Source organism: Grampus griseus, assembly GCF_964374135.1.
Source record: "Grampus griseus genome assembly, chromosome: 3".
NCBI classification, from domain to species: Eukaryota; Metazoa; Chordata; class Mammalia; order Artiodactyla; family Delphinidae; genus Grampus; species Grampus griseus.
In genome coordinates, this window is record NC_139019.1 from 8,467,468 (window position 1) to 8,485,605 (window position 18,138).

The 18,138-nt window shown below is 47.8% G+C and overlaps 1 protein-coding gene across 2 annotated transcripts; it reads left to right on the top strand.

The window, feature by feature from the left end:
• Positions 1–109: 109 nt before the first annotated feature.
• CCT5 (chaperonin containing TCP1 subunit 5) lies at positions 110–16,935 on the top strand. Of its 2 annotated transcripts, XM_082651335.1 has the most exons (12): positions 110–252; positions 2,976–3,036; positions 3,519–3,683; positions 4,802–5,000; positions 6,765–6,957; positions 7,041–7,190; positions 9,644–9,763; positions 10,394–10,579; positions 11,317–11,454; positions 11,864–12,044; positions 13,312–13,466; positions 16,647–16,935. In XM_082651335.1, exons 1-11 carry the CDS (start codon positions 148–150, stop codon positions 13,437–13,439), a joined length of 1,626 nt encoding a protein of 541 aa, XP_082507461.1. In that variant the 5' UTR covers positions 110–147; the 3' UTR covers positions 13,440–13,466; positions 16,647–16,935. The 2 variants fall into 2 exon arrangements, with proteins under 2 accessions (XP_082507461.1, XP_082507460.1); XM_082651334.1 differs by lacking the exon at positions 16,647–16,935 and having other exon boundaries at positions 13,312–13,690.
• The last annotated feature ends 1,203 nt before the right edge of the window (positions 16,936–18,138 follow it).

An 18,138-nucleotide genomic window follows, 5' to 3' on the forward strand; every position in this document is an offset into this window, starting at 1 on the left:
GTTAAACTAGTCTCTAGTAAGAAATAAGTCTCAGCGGCCCATACTGCGCATGCGCGAGCTTTTGCGCCCGCCCGCGAGAGCAGAGTGTCTTCTTGCTTCCGCGGTAGGTTCCGCCAGTTGCGGGAGAGTAACTGGAGTGGCTGCAGCATGGCGTCCGTGGGGACCCTCGCCTTCGATGAATATGGCCGACCTTTCCTCATCATTAAGGATCAGGACCGCAAGTCTCGTCTTATGGGACTTGAGGCCCTCAAGGTAACGGGACGGGGACGCACTGGCGGTGGGATGAGAGGACGCGGCCGAAGCCAGTGGCTCTGCGCCTGCGCCGCTTCACAGCGGTTCTGCCACGTGCTCCCGGGGAAGGTTCGAGGGAGCCCCTCTGGTCTCCAGTCCTGCGGTCCACGCCTCGGGCCCGGGAAAGGCCAACGTATAAGCCCTTAGTCCCATTTGGCGGTTAAAGAGGCCCGCAGGCGCCCTTCAGAGTTGGGTGGGGTGGCTTGGATTCACAGGCGTTGAAGGCGCGTCCCCGCTGGTTTCTCCAGCCTGCAGTTCTTCCGAGCAGCGTTTTCAGCAGTAGGATGCAGTGGAGGTATTCTCAGGTCACCTGACCGGTTAGGACTCTGATTCTTAGCCTTCAGGCGGTGTCCCTACAACAGCCCCAAAAGAAATGAGTTTCATTTTCTTTGTCGCTTTCTAAAGGCTCAGTCATTTACAGCGTATTTCATTTTTGAGTCCGTCTATGCATGGCGTATTCCAGGACATGGGGTCGTAAAAATTTACAAACGAGCTACAGGAGTGAAAAGTTGTCACCAATAACCATAATACTGCAGGAGTGAAAAGTTGTCACCAATAACCATAATACAAGATTGTGTACGACCAAAATCACCAGTTTTGGGAGGGGTGGCAGGTAAAAGTTGGAGGGTGTCCTTCAGGCGTTGGAGAGAGGATTGATTGGCTTTTGATCAGGGATGGAGTTATGTTTTGAATGGGAAAGAGCTAGCTTCCAGGAAGAGGAAACAGCGAACGCAAGGACCGGGGCAGGAGAACGCATGGCATCTTGTAGAAGACAGCACTTCGGTTTTAACAGCACAGTCTACTTTAAGTTACAGTGGCTCCGAAAAGTGGAAGTTCTTGCATGCCCCGCAATCGAGATGTTATCCTGAGGGATGGGAGGGGAGCCATTGAAGGGGATTTGAACAGAATCACAATTTAAGTAGAACTAAACTTGGGGAGGTAGTATTTAGGATGGAATCCATGACGTTGCTGTGTATGGACCGTGTCACCAGGTCAGAGGTGTCCCTGTTTGCTTAGTTTTTTGGGGTTTTACTAAATTAAGAAGCAGTACAGTTCTACTCCGGGCTGTTTGTTTGACTTAGGACAAGTTACACAACCCAGTGGGGGCAATACACCCCTGTCGAGCTGAGGACCAGAGTTAAACGGGGTAACGTAAGGAGTGGCCGCCCAGTCTTGGTATGTGGTAGATGCTCACACCACCTGTGTTACGCATTCAATTCCATTTTTCACTTCAGAGAAAGTAACAGCCAAGTACATGCACCCAAAATACCAGTATAACAGAAGGTCCAGGTTATTTTGGACCTGCCACACCTCGTGTAGTTCTCGCACTCTGAGACAGGTACTATTTTATGGAATAGGAAACTTGACCCCACAGCAGTTAAGGGATCGCTTGAGGTCCCAGAGCTAGTAAAGAACAGGATCACGGTTCAGGCCCACCTCTGTGTGACTCCGCAGCCGGTGGTCTAAAGCCCACTTCTCAGCCTCTGCGCTGTTGATATTTCGGGCTGAATCCTTCTCCGTTGTGGGGTCTGTCCTGTTCAGGATGTTTACGCCTCTACCCACTGTGGTCCCCTCCCTGACTGTGGCAACCAGAGGTGTCTCCGGGCATTGCCAAATATCTCCTGGCGGGCAGTATCACCCCTGGTTAAGAATATATATGCCACGCCCCTGTGGTTATTGGCCTATAAAAATTCCATTGTGCAGACCTATCAGTCAAGGTGTATTTTGAGGATTACCAGTATTTTCACAAACCTGGTGAACTTTGTGTGTTTTGTTACCTGTTAGATGGGGTGACGGGTAGGCTTCACGGCACGTGCGCGCTTGAACTGCTTGGAGACTTGGTCAGGATTTTGACGGGCGGAGGGTTTTCTGTGCATTGGTGCTTCAGCGACGAGAGGACCTGTTGGGTCGCAGGCACAGGTCCTCACTGGAAGGGGGCGGGGTCTCAGACTGTGGAGGGCTTTGAAGAGCAGCTGGAGCTTTCAGACGTGAGAGTTGAGGTGCTGGGGAGTCATTTAAGGGCTGGGGACTGGAAAGTAACATGTTTGAGAGAAATGGATAGCTTAGCTGGATGGAGGATGAATCCAAAGGATCGGTGGTGAGGTAAGAGACCAGGAAATCTGTAAGGTGCGATGGATCAGGGTTAGGTCGGTGACGGCAGGAATAGGAAGACAGGAAACCACACAAATGAGTGCAATCGTGTGGAAGGAGGAAAGGATGCATTCAGGCTGCTGTTATTTTCAGCATTGACCACCTTGTGGGTTGTGTACTGGCTGGACCACCTGAGAGAGGAGTGTGCAGTAAACCGTAGTGCGACAGTTCAAGGTGCTGTGTGTTGACGGCCAGACTCTTCATATGACGTTAGCATTGCACAGTGCTCTTGCAAGGCCTGTCAGGTCAGACTGTCTCTGCTCTGGGCTGTAAAATGGGCCCGTAGAACCTGCCTCATAGATGTGTTGAGGATTAAAGAGAGAACACAGAGCACTTAGCTCTGTTCTTTTACATAAGAATTGTCTTCTAACACTAGCAGTTGGGAAGTGGTCACCGTTAGATATGGACCTGTCTGCTGCTACTTCTAGAGAATGGAAAATATGTCTTAAGTGATTTTTATAACCATCAGCTCTATGTTCTTAACTCTTAAAATTATATGTAACTTGAATATTGGCTGTTTCTGTTTCATTTAGTCTCATATAATGGCAGCAAAGGCTGTAGCAAATACAATGAAAACATCACTTGGACCAAATGGTAAGAGACTAACATTCTCTGTTTTTTAACAAAAGTCATAAATCATAAATAGTCAATACGGTATCTTTGCCGAAAGTTAGGAAATGAAGGGAGGCATCGTCTCCCCTAATGTGGCCAAACGTTTTTGGTGTATTCCAGACCTTAAACACGGTTACAGTCATAATGTGCATACAATTTTAGATTAGGTGTTCTATCCACTTAACATAATTACCATTAGCATTTTCTAAATCATAGCTGTTGTCTTTTGTGACATTATATTTTGTGATGACTGTTACATTTTGTGATGCTGCATAATTTTTTTGCCATTTCTCTAGTTTTGGCCATTTTAAATTGTTTCCAGTGTTTTGCTTTAGATTAGCCAATCTAGAAAGGTCTCCATGGAGATATTCCTTTATGTATGTTGAATTATTTATTTATAATAAATTCCTAGATAGGAACTGGGTCAAGAGGTCAAAGCCATTTTAAACATTGGTGTCTTTTAGGGCTCGATAAGATGATGGTGGATAAGGATGGCGACGTGACCGTAACTAATGACGGTGCCACCATCTTAAGCATGATGGATGTCGATCATCAGATCGCCAAGCTGATGGTCGAACTGTCCAAATCACAGGATGATGAAATTGGAGATGGAACCACAGGAGTGGTTGGTAAGAAAAGGCAAAATGTCCTTTCTCATTTAAGAGGTGTTATTTAATATTACAGGCCTAACACGCCTGCTGAGAATGTTTATTCTGAATTAAATCATGAGGAGGCAGTCGGACAAATCCAAATGGACACGATACAAGACAAGTGGCCCAGACTCTTCAAAACTGTCACTGTCATAAAAGAACAAGAAAGGGGTGGGGAGTAGAGTTAGGCAATTATTCTAGATTAAAGGAGCTAAAGAGAAATGACAGCCAGCTGTAATGTGTAAAACTTGGTTGGATGCCTGGTTTGTTTGTTTTTCCTAGCTGTGAAGAATGTTTGGGACATATGGGGTCATTTGTGAGTCATGTGTTAGAGTAGTATCTTATCGATGTTAAGGTTCCTGAGTATGACAGTTGTGTTACAGAGATGCAGGAGAATGACCTTTTCCTTAGGAGCTGTGTTGAAGTATTTAGGGGTTACATGTCTGATTTCTGCAACTAATTTTCACATAGTTGAAAAGAAAAGGCACACATCTGTAGAGAAAACAAATGCAGCAAAATGTTATTAATGAGTGAACTAGTGTTCATTTTACTGTCATGAAATTTTTTCTGAAGGTTTGAATTTTTTAAAAGTTTGGGAGGATTGATAAGATGAATATCTTTAATGTTACTTTTTCTGTATCTGAAATTTGAATTAATTTATTCAGCAAATATTTCAAATATTCATTGGGTACCAAGCACTGTTCTGGATGTGCTTGGAATACAGCAGCATTAAAACAAACTCCTCATCTTTGTGATGCTGAAGTGAGAGGGAAAGGCAAGGTTGGGGGGAGGATAATAAACAAATTTTGTAATCCTTTTATCGCCAACATAAATGTCCCTGAACAGAAATCCCTGGGCCAGGATACATAAGTTTTTTCCCCTTTATAAAAACGTTTGCGATTTATGTTCTTTACATTCTGTATATCACCAAGAATTGAACATACAGGTTAGAACCGAAGCAGAATTAGATTAGATGGCCTCGGCCTCTAAGATGCTTCCAGCTTAATTCTGGAACCTTCGTATTTCCAGCGGCAGCATCTAATTTGTTTTGAGTTTTAGCGATTTCCTGAGCCAGGTGTGTGCTGTCTCATTCTCAGTCCTGGCTGGTGCCCTGTTGGAAGAGGCTGAGCAGCTGCTGGACCGTGGCATTCACCCCATCAGGATCGCCGATGGCTACGAGCAGGCCGCCCGCATCGCTATCGAGTACCTGGACAGGATCAGCGATAGTGTCCTCGTCGACACGAAGGACACCGAGCCCCTGATCCAGACCGCGAAGACCACGCTGGGCTCCAAAGTGTGCGTGTACAGTACAGTGTTGCCGGGCGCGTTCACAGAGTGGGCAGAGTTTGTGTGCTTGTTCAGAAAGGCAACTGAGAATTATCATTGATGGTTTCCTGTTGATTTAATGAGCTGCTTTCGGTTTGTGTTGTTATTTTGGTTTACTCTGTCTTTACTGCAAATGTAGACGGGCATTTTGTGTTTTAATTGGAAGCTGAATTTCCAGGTTTGGTTATTAAGGCCTCTTGACAGTATTTGGAAACTAGAGAGTTCTTTAATTTGGCAGGATAGGACGGGTTAGCAAAAGGTCCTGCTAGTGGGATGTATTAATTTTTCATAGCACTTCTTTCTACCATTTCTTTGCTAGGAAGCCTTTTAGTGGGAAAGTTCTGCTTTTATTCATTCAACAAGCAAGTTAATGATCCAGAATTTTGATTTAGTATGAAGGGGCAGTCTTGAAGTTTGACTTAAGCTGAAAGTGACTTACGTTTGGAACATTTACATAGTACTGACTGTGCCAGGCCTGCTGCCAAGTCTTGGGGACTCAAGACACAGTCGTTGCCCCAGAGACTCAAAGCAGCGTCAGCCCCAGGACACACTTACTTTGAACAACGGTAGAGACTCGTGGGCTCTTGTAAAAATGTAGCATAAAAATCCAGTGTAAGGTGCCTTATTACGCTGTTTTTCTTATCCATATCAATTTGAGAAATTTTTTAATTTGTACCAAGAAGGAAGACATGGTCTCAACTTAGAGGTCAGGGGAAGTACTACAAAAATGTCTGCTGCTTTCTGCCTTCGGGGAGAGGCATCCACTGCAGCACTGTGTTAAAGCAAAGAAGTCTTCAGTGATGCCAGCTGTCCCTTTGTTGCAGGTCTGAGCTGAGACAGCTCCGGGGCAAGGGTGACTACCCAGGGTGGCCTCTGTCACAAGTACAGCATTGTTTTTCTCCTGGAAAGCAGGCATTACCCTTTCTTGAAGTGCACAAATCGTGTGTTATTATTGCTTTCTAAGTTGACCCTGCTTTATTTGCAAGTCTTTATAAAACCCCAGTATGTGTAGGTCTTTACTATAGAAAATGTCCAAATGGATAACGAGGGCCAGGTATCCTCAACATAAAGCAAAACGTTGTATATCAGTTACTTAGGTCACACGGTATTTTTAGTTTCATGGTTATCTGTTCTAGGTGACCTAAGATTTCAGGCACTGTATTTCAAGTACTAGAGTTCCCTTGTGGTTTCTCCAGAATCAAGTTAAAATTACTGAGCAGTCTTTTCCGATGTTTCAAAACTTTCAGAAAAGATAACGTCCCCCCTCTGTAACTGATATGGTCAGGCCTTTCTCATTAAGTGCTGCACCTCCTGTGGATGAGATTGGCTTCTCCTTGGTGGTTTCATCGCTCTCCCATTCTGTTTTGGACTTCAGGATGTTAATAGTATTAAAAAGTGGCAGTCTTGGTAAATTTTCGGTTCTTGCCATACTTCAGTGGTCTCTTACCTTACGTATATTCATAATGGAAGGAAATAGTAAATTTCAGTTATTGTTAGTGAAAATAAAGATGGAATTATTTTCCCATCCCAGGTTATGATTCCCTTTGGGGGTCCCTGCATCCCAGGTTAAGAATCCCTGCTCCAGACGGTTGAAAGTGAAGGTCGTGGTGGCATTCTTTTTGTACAGTATCTGTGGGTCACAGTATGTTGTGTCATGAGTTACCACATCACGTGTTGTGCTCTGGTTGCAGTCACTGTTCAGTGAACATGAAAGGTTTGTTTCGTGTGTTTCAGGGTTAACAGCTGTCACCGACAAATGGCCGAGATTGCCGTGAACGCCGTCCTCACTGTGGCCGACATGCAGCGCAGAGACGTTGACTTCGAGCTCATCAAAGTAGAAGGCAAAGTGGGCGGGAGGCTGGAGGACACCAAGCTGATCAAGGGCGTGATCGTGGACAAGGATTTCAGTCACCCGCAGATGCCCAAAGTGAGTCAGCGCCTTCTGCAGCTTCAGGCTTTTCCCTCCTTAGCCCACTGGTTTGTTCATAACGTTTCTGTCTCTCACTGTAGCAAGTGGAAGATGCTAAGATTGCCATCCTAACATGTCCGTTTGAACCGCCGAAACCAAAGACGAAGCATAAGCTGGATGTGACGTCTGTAGAAGATTTTAAAGCCCTTCAGAAATATGAGAAGGAGAAGTTTGAGGAGATGATTCGGCAGGTAAGTCTTACCGTGGCTCTTGGTGAAATTTAAAACTTTGAAAGGATGCAGTTAGTTAGCTCCAGGTAGTGAATACATGTGGTGCTGATCTGTGTTAATCTTGCTACTTTGTGTGGCTACAAATAAGGTATTAAAGGTATAGGCTTCTTTCCTTTATTTTTTCTTTAAATCTTATTTTTTGTATATATAAACTTACTTATCTTTGGCTGCGTTGGGTCTTCGTTGCTTTGCGCGGGCTTTTCTCTAGTTGCGGCGAGCGGGGGCGACTCATTGCGGTGGCTTCTTTTGTTGTGGAACACGGGCTGTACGTGCACGGGCTTCAGTAGTTGTGGCTCGCGGGCTCTAGAGCGCAGGCTCAGTAGTTGTGGCACACGGGCTTAGTGGCTCCGCGGCATGTGGGATCTTCCTGGACCAGGACTCGAACCCGTGTCCTCTGCATTAGCAGGCGGATTCTTAACCACTGTGCCACCGGGGAAGCCCCTCCTTTACTTTTAAATTATCAAATGGATAAACATTCACAGTGAGAAAAAAAATCAAATGGCACAGGACAGCATAAGGGGGCAAGTCTTAAAATGGTAATGTGTCTGGGGCGCATGAACGACTCGGCCTGTGTATTTGGAGCTGCACTTTTGATTTTATGTGCTTATTCTCCTGGGCACATCTGAGCTAGTGTGTGCCAGGTTTGAACAGTTGTAGTGTGGCTTACCACATGTTTGAGACTTCCAAGTATAACTTTCAGACAAAAGAGTTGCTGAGTAACCGAAATCAAACCAGAATGCAGTCATAGTCATCCCAGTTCATTGCTTCAACAAGTCAAGAGTGTTATTTTATAAATACTTAACTTTCTCTCTGGCTATTAACGTTTTACACGTGCCTGCTCTCCGACGAAACGGTTTCCTCTTTTGGGGACTCTGTCCTTGGGAGTTTTAAACACCAGCACTCAGGGATGCATGAACATGGGTCTCTATTGAAACATTATCATAGCAAACAAACTAGAACCTGTTCCAGTGTTTTTGAGGGGAGGGGGGAATAGTTGCGTTCATTTATGCTTTCATGGTACATCTCTCTGCTTAGTATGTACCAGACGCTGTCGTGGGCACTGGATATACGCAGTAAACAAAGCAGAGCACTTGCTCTTAGGGTGCAGAATAGGGGGAAGGCGGGTCGGGGGACTGTTACAGACGCTGGTCAGAGGGCCTCTGGGGGTGTGGCCTGTGGGCAGAGACCTCAGAGAAGTGAGAGCCGCATGGCTGGGTGAGGAGCGTTCCAGGCTGCGGCGAGGTGGGCGTGGGCAGCATGTGCAAAGGCCCTGAGGCTGGGAACCGCAGGCTGAGGGGTTGGGTATGCTGGCAGAGGGTTGTAAATGAAAGCTTGTTACCTGGGCTCCATCTAGGGTAGCCATGGGAGTGCTGGCCAAGGTGCCCTGCAGGAAAAGCGGACAGGAACCAAGATGCCAAGGGGGTCAGGTGGACCGTGTCGATAGGTGTGCAGGTTGCCAGGAATGCTAACAGGAGTGGTGATGGGGCTGGATGCCAACACTGTCAGGAATGAGAGTGTGACCCAAAGAGGGACGCTGTGGGTGGCCGGGAGAGGCAAGGGCCCCTCCTGTTTGGAGCAGGTGGGAGGGAAAACAGCCATTTGAGGAGGAGGCGTGGCATGTTGGTTTTTCAGGGGACGCCAGCGTTCGTTTACAGCCAGAATGGAAAGGGAACATTGCCAAGAAGGAGTTTGGCGATGGGCTCAATTCCAGAGGGCCACTGGAAGCTTCCAGAGGGTCGGGGAAGGGGGGAGGAGGGGGAGAACCAGGTGGGTGGGTGGAGACAGGAGTGAAATGGCAGCTGTGGGACACGGCATAGTCCTTACCGCCCGGGGAGGGATTGACAGTACCGATCACTGCCGCCGTCCCGGGACGAGCCACTTAGCTGTTTGTGGCATTGGGGGCGGGGGAAGGTAGTGCTAGAATCAGGGTCACCTCTGTCGGCCTGTAAATTAGCCTGTATCTTGTTCCACGGAGGATAGCCTACTCAAGTGCGAAAAGCAAGCTACAGAAAATTGTATCGCAAGATTCAACTTTTGTTAAACACACACACAAATAAACTGCTTCATAGGTGTTCGTGGCAACACAGAGCTGTGACCTTGGTTTCCGGGGGGCAGGGTTTTGGCCTTGTTGACGTGCCTCGTGTTGCTTCACTTGTAACGGTGGCATTCACGTGAATTGCTAACGTTTAAAGCTTTGTTTAAAAATGAGGTGATTCCCGTTGATACGTGTTCAATATTTAGAGTTTAGAGATGACAGAAGGTAGACATTTGGGTATTTCTTTTCCTCTCTTTTCTGTGCATTATTTTAATGCACCCACCTACACACCTAGCTATGTTTCTCACTGTTTTTCAAACAGAAGAGCTCAAGGAGTACTTACTTTTTATTAACATGATTGCGGCATTTCTTTCCCCAGATTAAAGAAACTGGCGCTAACCTAGCCATTTGCCAGTGGGGCTTTGACGACGAAGCAAATCATTTACTTCTTCAGAATAACCTGCCTGCGGTTCGTTGGGTCGGAGGCCCTGAAATCGAGGTAGGAGGCTCCCTGCGAAGAGACTGTGAGCATGGGTTGAGCTTACGGTGCGTTTCTGTACGTGAGGCTGCAGTGACCTCGCTCGCCTGCAGTCAGCACACTGCCAGGGCTCCACAGATAAGAGGAGGGTGCGCTGGGGAGAGGAGAACGCTAGAGTCTTTGTCACCATTTTTATATGTGTTTCTGATGTTTCACGGCACTTGGAGACGCTTTCCCCTCTCTCCCTGGCTGTCTCGTAGGCACTCTGAGGCAGGAGCACAGGCTGCCCACCTCACTGTCAGCCCCATCAGTACTGAGAGCCATTGCGGACGTGGTCCGTAGCCCGGCGGACGTGGTCCGTAGCCCGGCACATGTGGCCTCGTGGCTGCTCGTGGCGGGGACGGGTGGGGAGCTGAGGGCTGCGCACGGGGTCATGGCGCTGGGCCGCCGCAGCCTGACCAGGACACCCAGCTCTTCGGAACCTTGCTCAGTGAGCCAGGCTTTCGGGGCAGACTTTGAAACCTGGGCCAGGCTGGGGCAGAGGTTCTACTGAACACGGCGCTCGTGGGTCAAGTGTGGCTCCTCCGTGGTGCGATTCTGAGAGTCCCCGCTCACCAGCCTGGTCTTCCTTTCCCCCGGCCTGCTGGTCAGCTGATCGCCATTGCCACGGGCGGCCGCATCGTCCCGAGGTTCTCAGAGCTCACGGCCGAGAAGCTGGGCTTTGCAGGTCTTGTGAAGGAAATTTCATTCGGGACCACTAAAGACAAGATGCTGGTCATCGAGCAGTGCAAGAACTCCAGAGCCGTCACCATTTTCATCAGAGGAGGAAATAAGATGGTGAGAACACAGTTGTTTGTCCTACATTGTTTCAGAATTTGGAACGTGATTTGGCTTTTCCCATAATGTACTTAACTGAGACACAGTTACCTTGAGAAAGATGACAGCATCTCCCTTAGAGAAGCACGGACGCGTCAGGAATTCCCTGGCGGTCCCGTGGTTAGGACTCAGCACATTCACTGCCAGGGCCTGGGCTCGGTCCCTGGTCAGGGAACTAAGATCCTGCAAGCCGTGCGGTGCAGCCGGGGAAAAAAAGGACACGTCACAACGTAAGATACTGAAGACCGTGTTCCACTGTTGGGTCTACGAGGCCCACTTGCCTTTCCTGTCTCATAGGTATAAATGGGGAACCTGAGTGGTAACCATAGGCATGCTCTTCATTCACCAGGAATGGGTTTTTAGTGCATCGAGATGAGTAAGACTCATTGTAAGGGTGTTTCTTTGTCGTTTTTGTTTGACCCCCTTCACTTGGGCATAGGTCCTGGAATGAGTCCCTGGCTGCCCTGTATTTTGGGGGTTTTTAACTACATTATAGGGAGGAAAAGTAGAATAGATAGAAACCATCTGGCAAAGAACTTTCTGGCACCAGTCTTTTTAACCAAGGATATTACTGGGGACAAGGTAGGAATATTTCCAGTACCCAGCAAGCACTTAGATTAAACCCCAGGTGCACGGTATTCGGCTCTAAAGTGATTAGATTGTGATCACGTTAACTTAGGCAAAATTGTTTTCCCCAGATCATCGAGGAAGCTAAACGATCCCTTCACGATGCTCTGTGTGTCATCCGGAACCTCATCCGTGACAACCGCGTGGTGTACGGCGGAGGCGCTGCTGAAATAGCCTGTGCTCTGGCCGTCAGCCAGGAGGCCGACAAGGTGAGTGAGACCCGTCACAAACTGTGCAGCGGGGTGCTAGACCCCAGGCGTCCGATCTGCGTCGATTCTCGCGCCCGTGTACTCGAGTGCGGGTTACCACAAACCAGCGTGTCTCAGCCTTTTTCAGACCTTGCAGCCTCAACAGCAAATCTCTGCACTCTTAATGTTACTTGAAATTCAGAATTAGACGTCGTACCTGCAGGCACAGCAGGAAGGGCTGACCTGTTCCGACTTCTCACACATGTACCTTCTCCATCCTTATCCTGTAGTGACGTTTTCATAGGACGGTCTGTCCTTAGAATTCTTTATGAGTTAGTTTTTCAAGGTACGCGATTTAATTATGTTTCCAAATAGCTGCTGGCGGGGGGCATTGGCCAAGTACGCTGACCGTAACCGTGTGCCCTTCCAGTGCCCGACCTTGGAGCAGTACGCCATGAGAGCCTTCGCCGACGCTCTGGAGGTCATCCCCATGGCCCTTGCCGAAAACAGCGGCATGAATCCCATCCAGACTATGACCGAAGTCCGAGCCAAACAAGTGAAGGAGATGAACCCTGCCCTTGGGATTGACTGTATGCACAGGGGAACAAACGGTGAGGCACCATCACCGCTCTGGGGCTGCGGTTCGACTTAACTTGAAACGTTACGTGCTGCGTGTTATCCTGTCTTTTTAAATACTTAAACACACTTCAGGTATTCAGGTCCTGAATTTTAGAACATTTGATTTAATTACCTTGGGAATTGTTAGACTGCTGGTCTTAGCAACCTACAACTAATTTTAATAACAAAAAGCTGCAGTGCGGTATTTATTCCAAAGGTGACTTCCATTTTAGAAAATAATTTCCATCTTACCTTTTTTACACAAATGTCTGTCGGTGTGGGTTCTGTATGACCTATAAGACAGCTCTGAAATGGACTTTTCGGTTTACAGCTGATTCTATGGTCGTGTCCCGTAAATTCCAGGGTGTTTTATAAATGGGAGGTACTGTAACTTCTGTAGCACTCGCATAGTTCATCTGCTGAAAACGTAGCGCAGCTTTAGCGTGTTGGAACGGTGGTCCTGGTGATTCCCAGTGATTCCTGATGGGGCCGTCTCTGGGATTCTGCAGTTAGTCCTGACCACAGAGTCTCCAGCAGCTGGTGTTTTGGTTTTGTTTGTTTGTTTTGTGGTATGCGGGCCTCTCACTGTTGTGGCCTCTCCCGTTGTGGAGCACAGGCTCCGGACGTGCAGGCTCAGCGGCCGTGGCTCACGGGCCCAGCCGCTCCGCGGCATGTGGGATCTTCCCAGACCGGGGCACGAACCCGTGTCCCCTGCATCGGCAGGCAGATTCTCAACCACTGCACCACCAGGGAAGCCCTTGGTGTTGTGTTGTGTTTTGTTTTCTTCTGTTTTTACTTAGAACTGTAGGTGTATTCTGGGTTTTAGGTTAACAGCCCAAGGAGTTGAGTAACAGCAGCAACTCCTTGTCAGACACATATTTCAGTTCCTTTAACTTGAATGCCCAGGTCGTTGGAGTCACTTTTCGTTTCAGGCACGGTCACATCGGGCTTACTATCAGTAAGTGACGGCATTGGGTGTGCTGTGGGATGAGGTGTTGCTGAGCAATTCCCCCTTCGGCAGGTCACTGAGAAACGCAGCCTGTGGTTGAGGAGGCCCTGTCCCCACAGCTCTCTGGAAACCAGGTTCACATTCCAGAATGTCCTGGGAAGCAGTGGAAGTATATTCTTCTGAAAATATAACCGGGACTAGTGGCTTCCAAATTTGTGTTTCTTAAGTTTTACTCTAATTCCATAAATTGGAGCAAGGTATTAGTAATAAATATGTATGCTGTTTTATAGTAATTTATATGTGTTTTTCAGATATGAAGCAACAACACGTCATAGAAACCTTGATTGGCAAAAAGCAGCAGATCTCTCTTGCAACACAAGTGGTTAGAATGATTTTGAAGATTGATGACATCCGTAAGCCTGGAGAATCTGAAGAATAAAAAAAGAATTTAGAATAAAATGTAGAAGTAAGATCCGCTACCGTGATTAAATAAATGGGTGTCTCGTGATGCATCTGCAGTTATTTATTACCATGTCCTTCATTAGACACTGTAGGTGCTATAGCAACAGTAGCTGTTTGGTAGCTATAGTTTGACTTGTTCAGAGACCTGGAATTGTAGAGATGTGATCTCACAGGTTTTTTGTATTTGCTATTAAAGGGAACTCTTTAAACAGCCTTTATATTCTGCTCTTCAAGTTAAGAAACATTCACTGTAACATTCATCAAATGCCTTAACTGAAGGGGTTTAAGTTGATTTTTTTATTCTTTTTTTTCTTGTTTTTTTAATAAGCCGTAGGACCTATATTTAACAGCTTTAAATGTTTCGTTTGTTCTCAAGATTTATTTTAACACTGAGGAATTACGGGCTTGGTCCTATTTATTTAAATGCTGCATCTGTGTAAATGGGTGGATCTTTGACTGTAGAGACCCGTCAGAGGTGAGTATCCACGAAACGATTGTGGGATGTCTTAACGTGCTTTTAGGTTACACCGACGTGAGCTAGGGCGTTATTACTGTGCCACTGAGACCGCGTTAACAGCGTAACCTTCACGTAGTCCCCTTGGCGTTATCCTGCCCTGGCTCCACCCTAAGCGCAGGCCAGCATGTGTACAGAGAAGGCCAGCGTGGGCACAGACTCCTGCACCACCTGCAGGTGCTTAGAAGGGCGATTCAGAACCCTGTTGGCGTTTTCTTATCAGAGGAACAGAACAAGTAGAGTGAAATGTAGAAAAATGGGTTAAGTGGGAGGAAATACCTTGCAATGACCATGTATGAGTAGATTGGTATTGAATTAATTCTGCTTATTAAAATAATACTGGCTAACAGTGACATAGCCCTTACCAAAGGCCAAGGTGTGTTCTGAGAACTTTACCTGTTCTCACCACCTTGTAAAGGAGACAGTTTTCTTGTTATTCCCATCCTACAGGTGAGTTTTGATCATCTGCCAGCCTCTTCTGGCCAGTACATGGTAGAGCTTAGTCAAACCCTGGCAGTCTAACTCGAGAGTTCCCCTCTCCCCATTGGCTTGTGTTTGGTTCTCTAAAAGGATGTTTCTTAGAGAATCGTGATGATAAAGTTCACTCTTGTGCCACCAGGGGGAGAGGATTTGGACCAGTCAGGTTCCATAGAATTAGGAAATGATCCAGGGTTCCTTCTCCTGGGGACCTGGGTGCTGACCAGTCCTATCTATTGGGTCGTCGTGTTTTCTCTACGTTAACGCATTGGTGGTTTCGCTAGGCAGCGTAGTAGAAGCGCCAGTATCATTCACCCTAATGAACATACAACCTGGCACACATTTCATCATGAAATGGACTGTGAAGTGGCACTGTCATCACTTACACTGTTGCTTTCTGGGTGCAGCGTCAGAATGCGTCAAGTTTGGGATCGTGTCAGACTTAGACCCACTTAGATAAATGTCTTGACCTAGTAGTTCAGGTGAGTTGATTTACAAGGGTGGATTCTAGCCTATAAAGAACATACAGCAACTTGCTTTGGACCAGTCTCACAAGAAGGGGTTTGGGGTTGAATGAAAAGAGCTACGAAACCGCTCCTCCAAAGAGTGGACCTCACAGATGCTTCTCCTGGTTTTGGTTGAGAGAAACTATGTGGCTATGAACAAACTCGTAGACATGTTGTTTCACAAGCTTTTGATGTTTTCCGGTAAAAGCACCTCTTCAGGGTACCACGTTACCTTTTATCTTCCAGTTCCAAATGGCTGGTCGAGTTTATATCCCTTGTACTGTAGCCGACCCCGTGTGCTTCAAGAGCACACACCTCATCCTGTGTGTATCAAGAGCAGTGAAGGCACTTGACCCTGAAGCCGGATTCCCACGCAGGGCCCAGCATTGTCCTGTTGATTCCCAATTCCTGCACTTGCGGCTTTTTCAGTGTTTTTGTTTGTTTGTCCTTTAGTTTGTTTTGTTTTTTGGCTGCACCGTGCAGCTTACAGGATCTTAGTTCCCGACCGGGGATCGAGCCCGGGCCCCAGCAGTGACGGCGCCAAGTCCTAGCACTGGGCCACCAGGGAGTTCCCTATTCAATGTTTGTTAGGTGGCCTGGTCTTTAATTATAAACAACCACTCAGAAATACAAACGCTTCTGCAGGGGCTGAGAGGCTAGTGGGTTGTATGTGACCGAATGTCTTTAATCCTTTCTTTCTTTGTTCGTGGTGAAACAGCTCCACTAAAGGGGGCGGGGGGGGGGGAGTAACGAAGTAACAAATAATTGAAGTACTACTAGGTGTGGAGAAGTGTTTCTGCATTTCAGGTGCTTCTTGGGGGTAGCCGGGCAGACGGGGGTCATCTGAAGTGCCAGGAAAGAGGGCACCAAAGACAGGTGGCTCCTTGGGGAGCGTTGGGGGAACACAGTGGCAGCAGCGAGGGCACCTGGAACATGCTGGGTCCTGAATGCTGTTGTAACGTCTTACGTAGGTGATAACAGCGGTTTTCAAGGGGCTGTGAGGTCAACAGTAGTTTCTAAGAGCTGATTTGCCGTTTTTACCGTGTTGACAGTTGCACTGATGGTGCAAAAGCAGTGACGGGTAAAACTCGTGAGTAGGGATCGGGTGGTGGTGCTAGAAGCTGTATTCCTCACCACCACCCGCTTAGAAAGCTGCTGCCACTGAAGGGTGACCTCGAAGCAGTGCCAGCCACTGAGTCATTAGATTTCGGCCCCAGAGTACAACGCGTCTCGGTGCTCGCTCGACACAGCAAGTGTGTGAAGCACCTCACGTAACAGGCATGGCAGCCGCCTCAGCTGGACCGGCCCCTCCCTGTGGACACCGTCTTTATTTAAATGTGACTGACAGCCGGTTACTCACACGTCTGCGTGACAGACGGCTGCTCAGAAATGAATTGTGACCCTGTCACTTCAGTGGAACACCTACAACAAAAGTACCGTAGTCCGGGTGGCTTAGACAACACAGTTCTGGAGGCTGGCGGTCCAAGATCAAGGTGCCGACGGGTCCGGTGTCTGGTGAGAGTGCTTGTAGGCGGCAGCCACCTGCTCACTGTGGCTCCGGGAGGGTCTCTGGAGTCTCCCTCTTTCTCCCCCCACCCCCGCCAGCAACGACTGATGGTATTTGTGCGTGGCTCAGTAAGCTAGTGTTTTCCAATCATCAGTATATTACGGTCTCGTTCTTGTGTAGGTGGACCAACGTAACAGAATGAAAAGTTGATTGAAACTACCACTTGTTCTGTTTTGGAAGAGACTAAAACAGAATATGCACTGTTTTCCAACTACTGAACATATCGATGTGGCCAGACTGCACTGCACTGAATTGAATGTGTTGTTAGAAGCAGATGTGAGAACCCACTGTCCTCTGCTAAGAGAGACATCGAGGAGATTTGCAGAAGTGGAAAACAACGCCACTCTTCTTCTTTTGTTTTGGAAACTACAAAAAGTGTATATTAACGTGTGTTCATTATTTTAAAATAAATATTTGCCTTAATTTTTTAGTTTTATTTTCTAACACTAAATGCCAACGGGTGTAACTGACAAAAACATAAGCCCTTGGGAGGAGGGGGGAGGGTCCTCAATAAGTTTTTAAGCGCGTACAGGGATCTTGAGATAACAACGTTTGAGAATTACTGCATTAGCACCTGAAATCCTCATGATATGCCGGTCATTGCCAAGAGACGCTGCGTAGTTTGCACCATTCACTCGTTGAAATAAACTCGTTCATACAGCGCTGAAAATCTGCACTTACCAAGACTTACTGTATGATCCTGACCCGTTTCAAGGGCGGTTGAAGCTGATGGTGTGAACTTCCGGCCTCTGTGCTCGCGCCCATGGTCATCTGGCCAGCCCCTCCACCCCCCTCCCGGTGGCAGGCAGGATTCCAAACCAGGGTTCAGTCTGGTTGCGCAGTCATCCAATCACGCTGATGTAGGTGCTGCCGTGAAGGGACTTTGCAGACGGCATGAAGTACTAGTCAGCTGACCTTAAGAGAGGGAGGTGATGCAGGTGAGCCCCGTGATATCACAGGAGCCCTTCGTGGTCACAGAAGGGAGGTGCAGGCGCGAAGGACTGGATGCCCCCCTGCTGGCCCTGAGATGCAGGGACCGTGTGCAGGCCCCGAAGACAGGCCTGAAGGGGCCGAGGAAGGAAACGGGGCCTCGGTCCCGAACTGCAAGGGACGGCTGTGGCAAAAACTGGGGTGCACACTTGGTCCTTGAACACCACGGGTTAGGGGCGCCGCCCACCTGTGCAGGTGAAGACCCCTGAGTGACTTACAGCCGGCCCTGTGGCCCTCCATACACTCAGTCCCACATCCAAGGATTCAACCAGCCGCGCATCGTGGCTCTGCAGTGTTTACTGTTGGAAAATACCCACCTGCAAGTGGACGCACGCAGTCCAGGCCTGTTGTTCAAGGGTCAGCTGTATTTGGAAGTGGATCCTTCCCAGACCTCCTGAAGGGAGCCTAACGAGCCAGCAGCTGGACTTTGGCCTTGTGAGACCCAGAGCAGAAAAAACAGCTGAGCTGACGGAATAATACATTTGTCTTTAAGCCACAAAGTTAGTGATCATCTGTCACAGCAGCAGTAGGAAACTCATACACTCCTGTCGTGTGGGGGGGGGGTGTTACCCTAGATTCCAACTCTTCTCAAGCTTGCTCCCTCAGTTCCCCATCTCGGGTA

Coding starts and splice junctions, on each gene's coding strand:
- CCT5 (XM_082651335.1), top strand. CDS start 148: ATGGCGTCCGTGGGGACCCTCGCCTTCGATGAATATGGCCGACCTTTC. Junction 3,684..4,801: donor TGGAACCACAGGAGTGGTTG/GTAAGAAAAGGC, acceptor TCTCATTCTCAG/TCCTGGCTGGTGCCCTGTTG. Junction 9,764..10,393: donor TCGGAGGCCCTGAAATCGAG/GTAGGAGGCTCC, acceptor CCTGCTGGTCAG/CTGATCGCCATTGCCACGGG.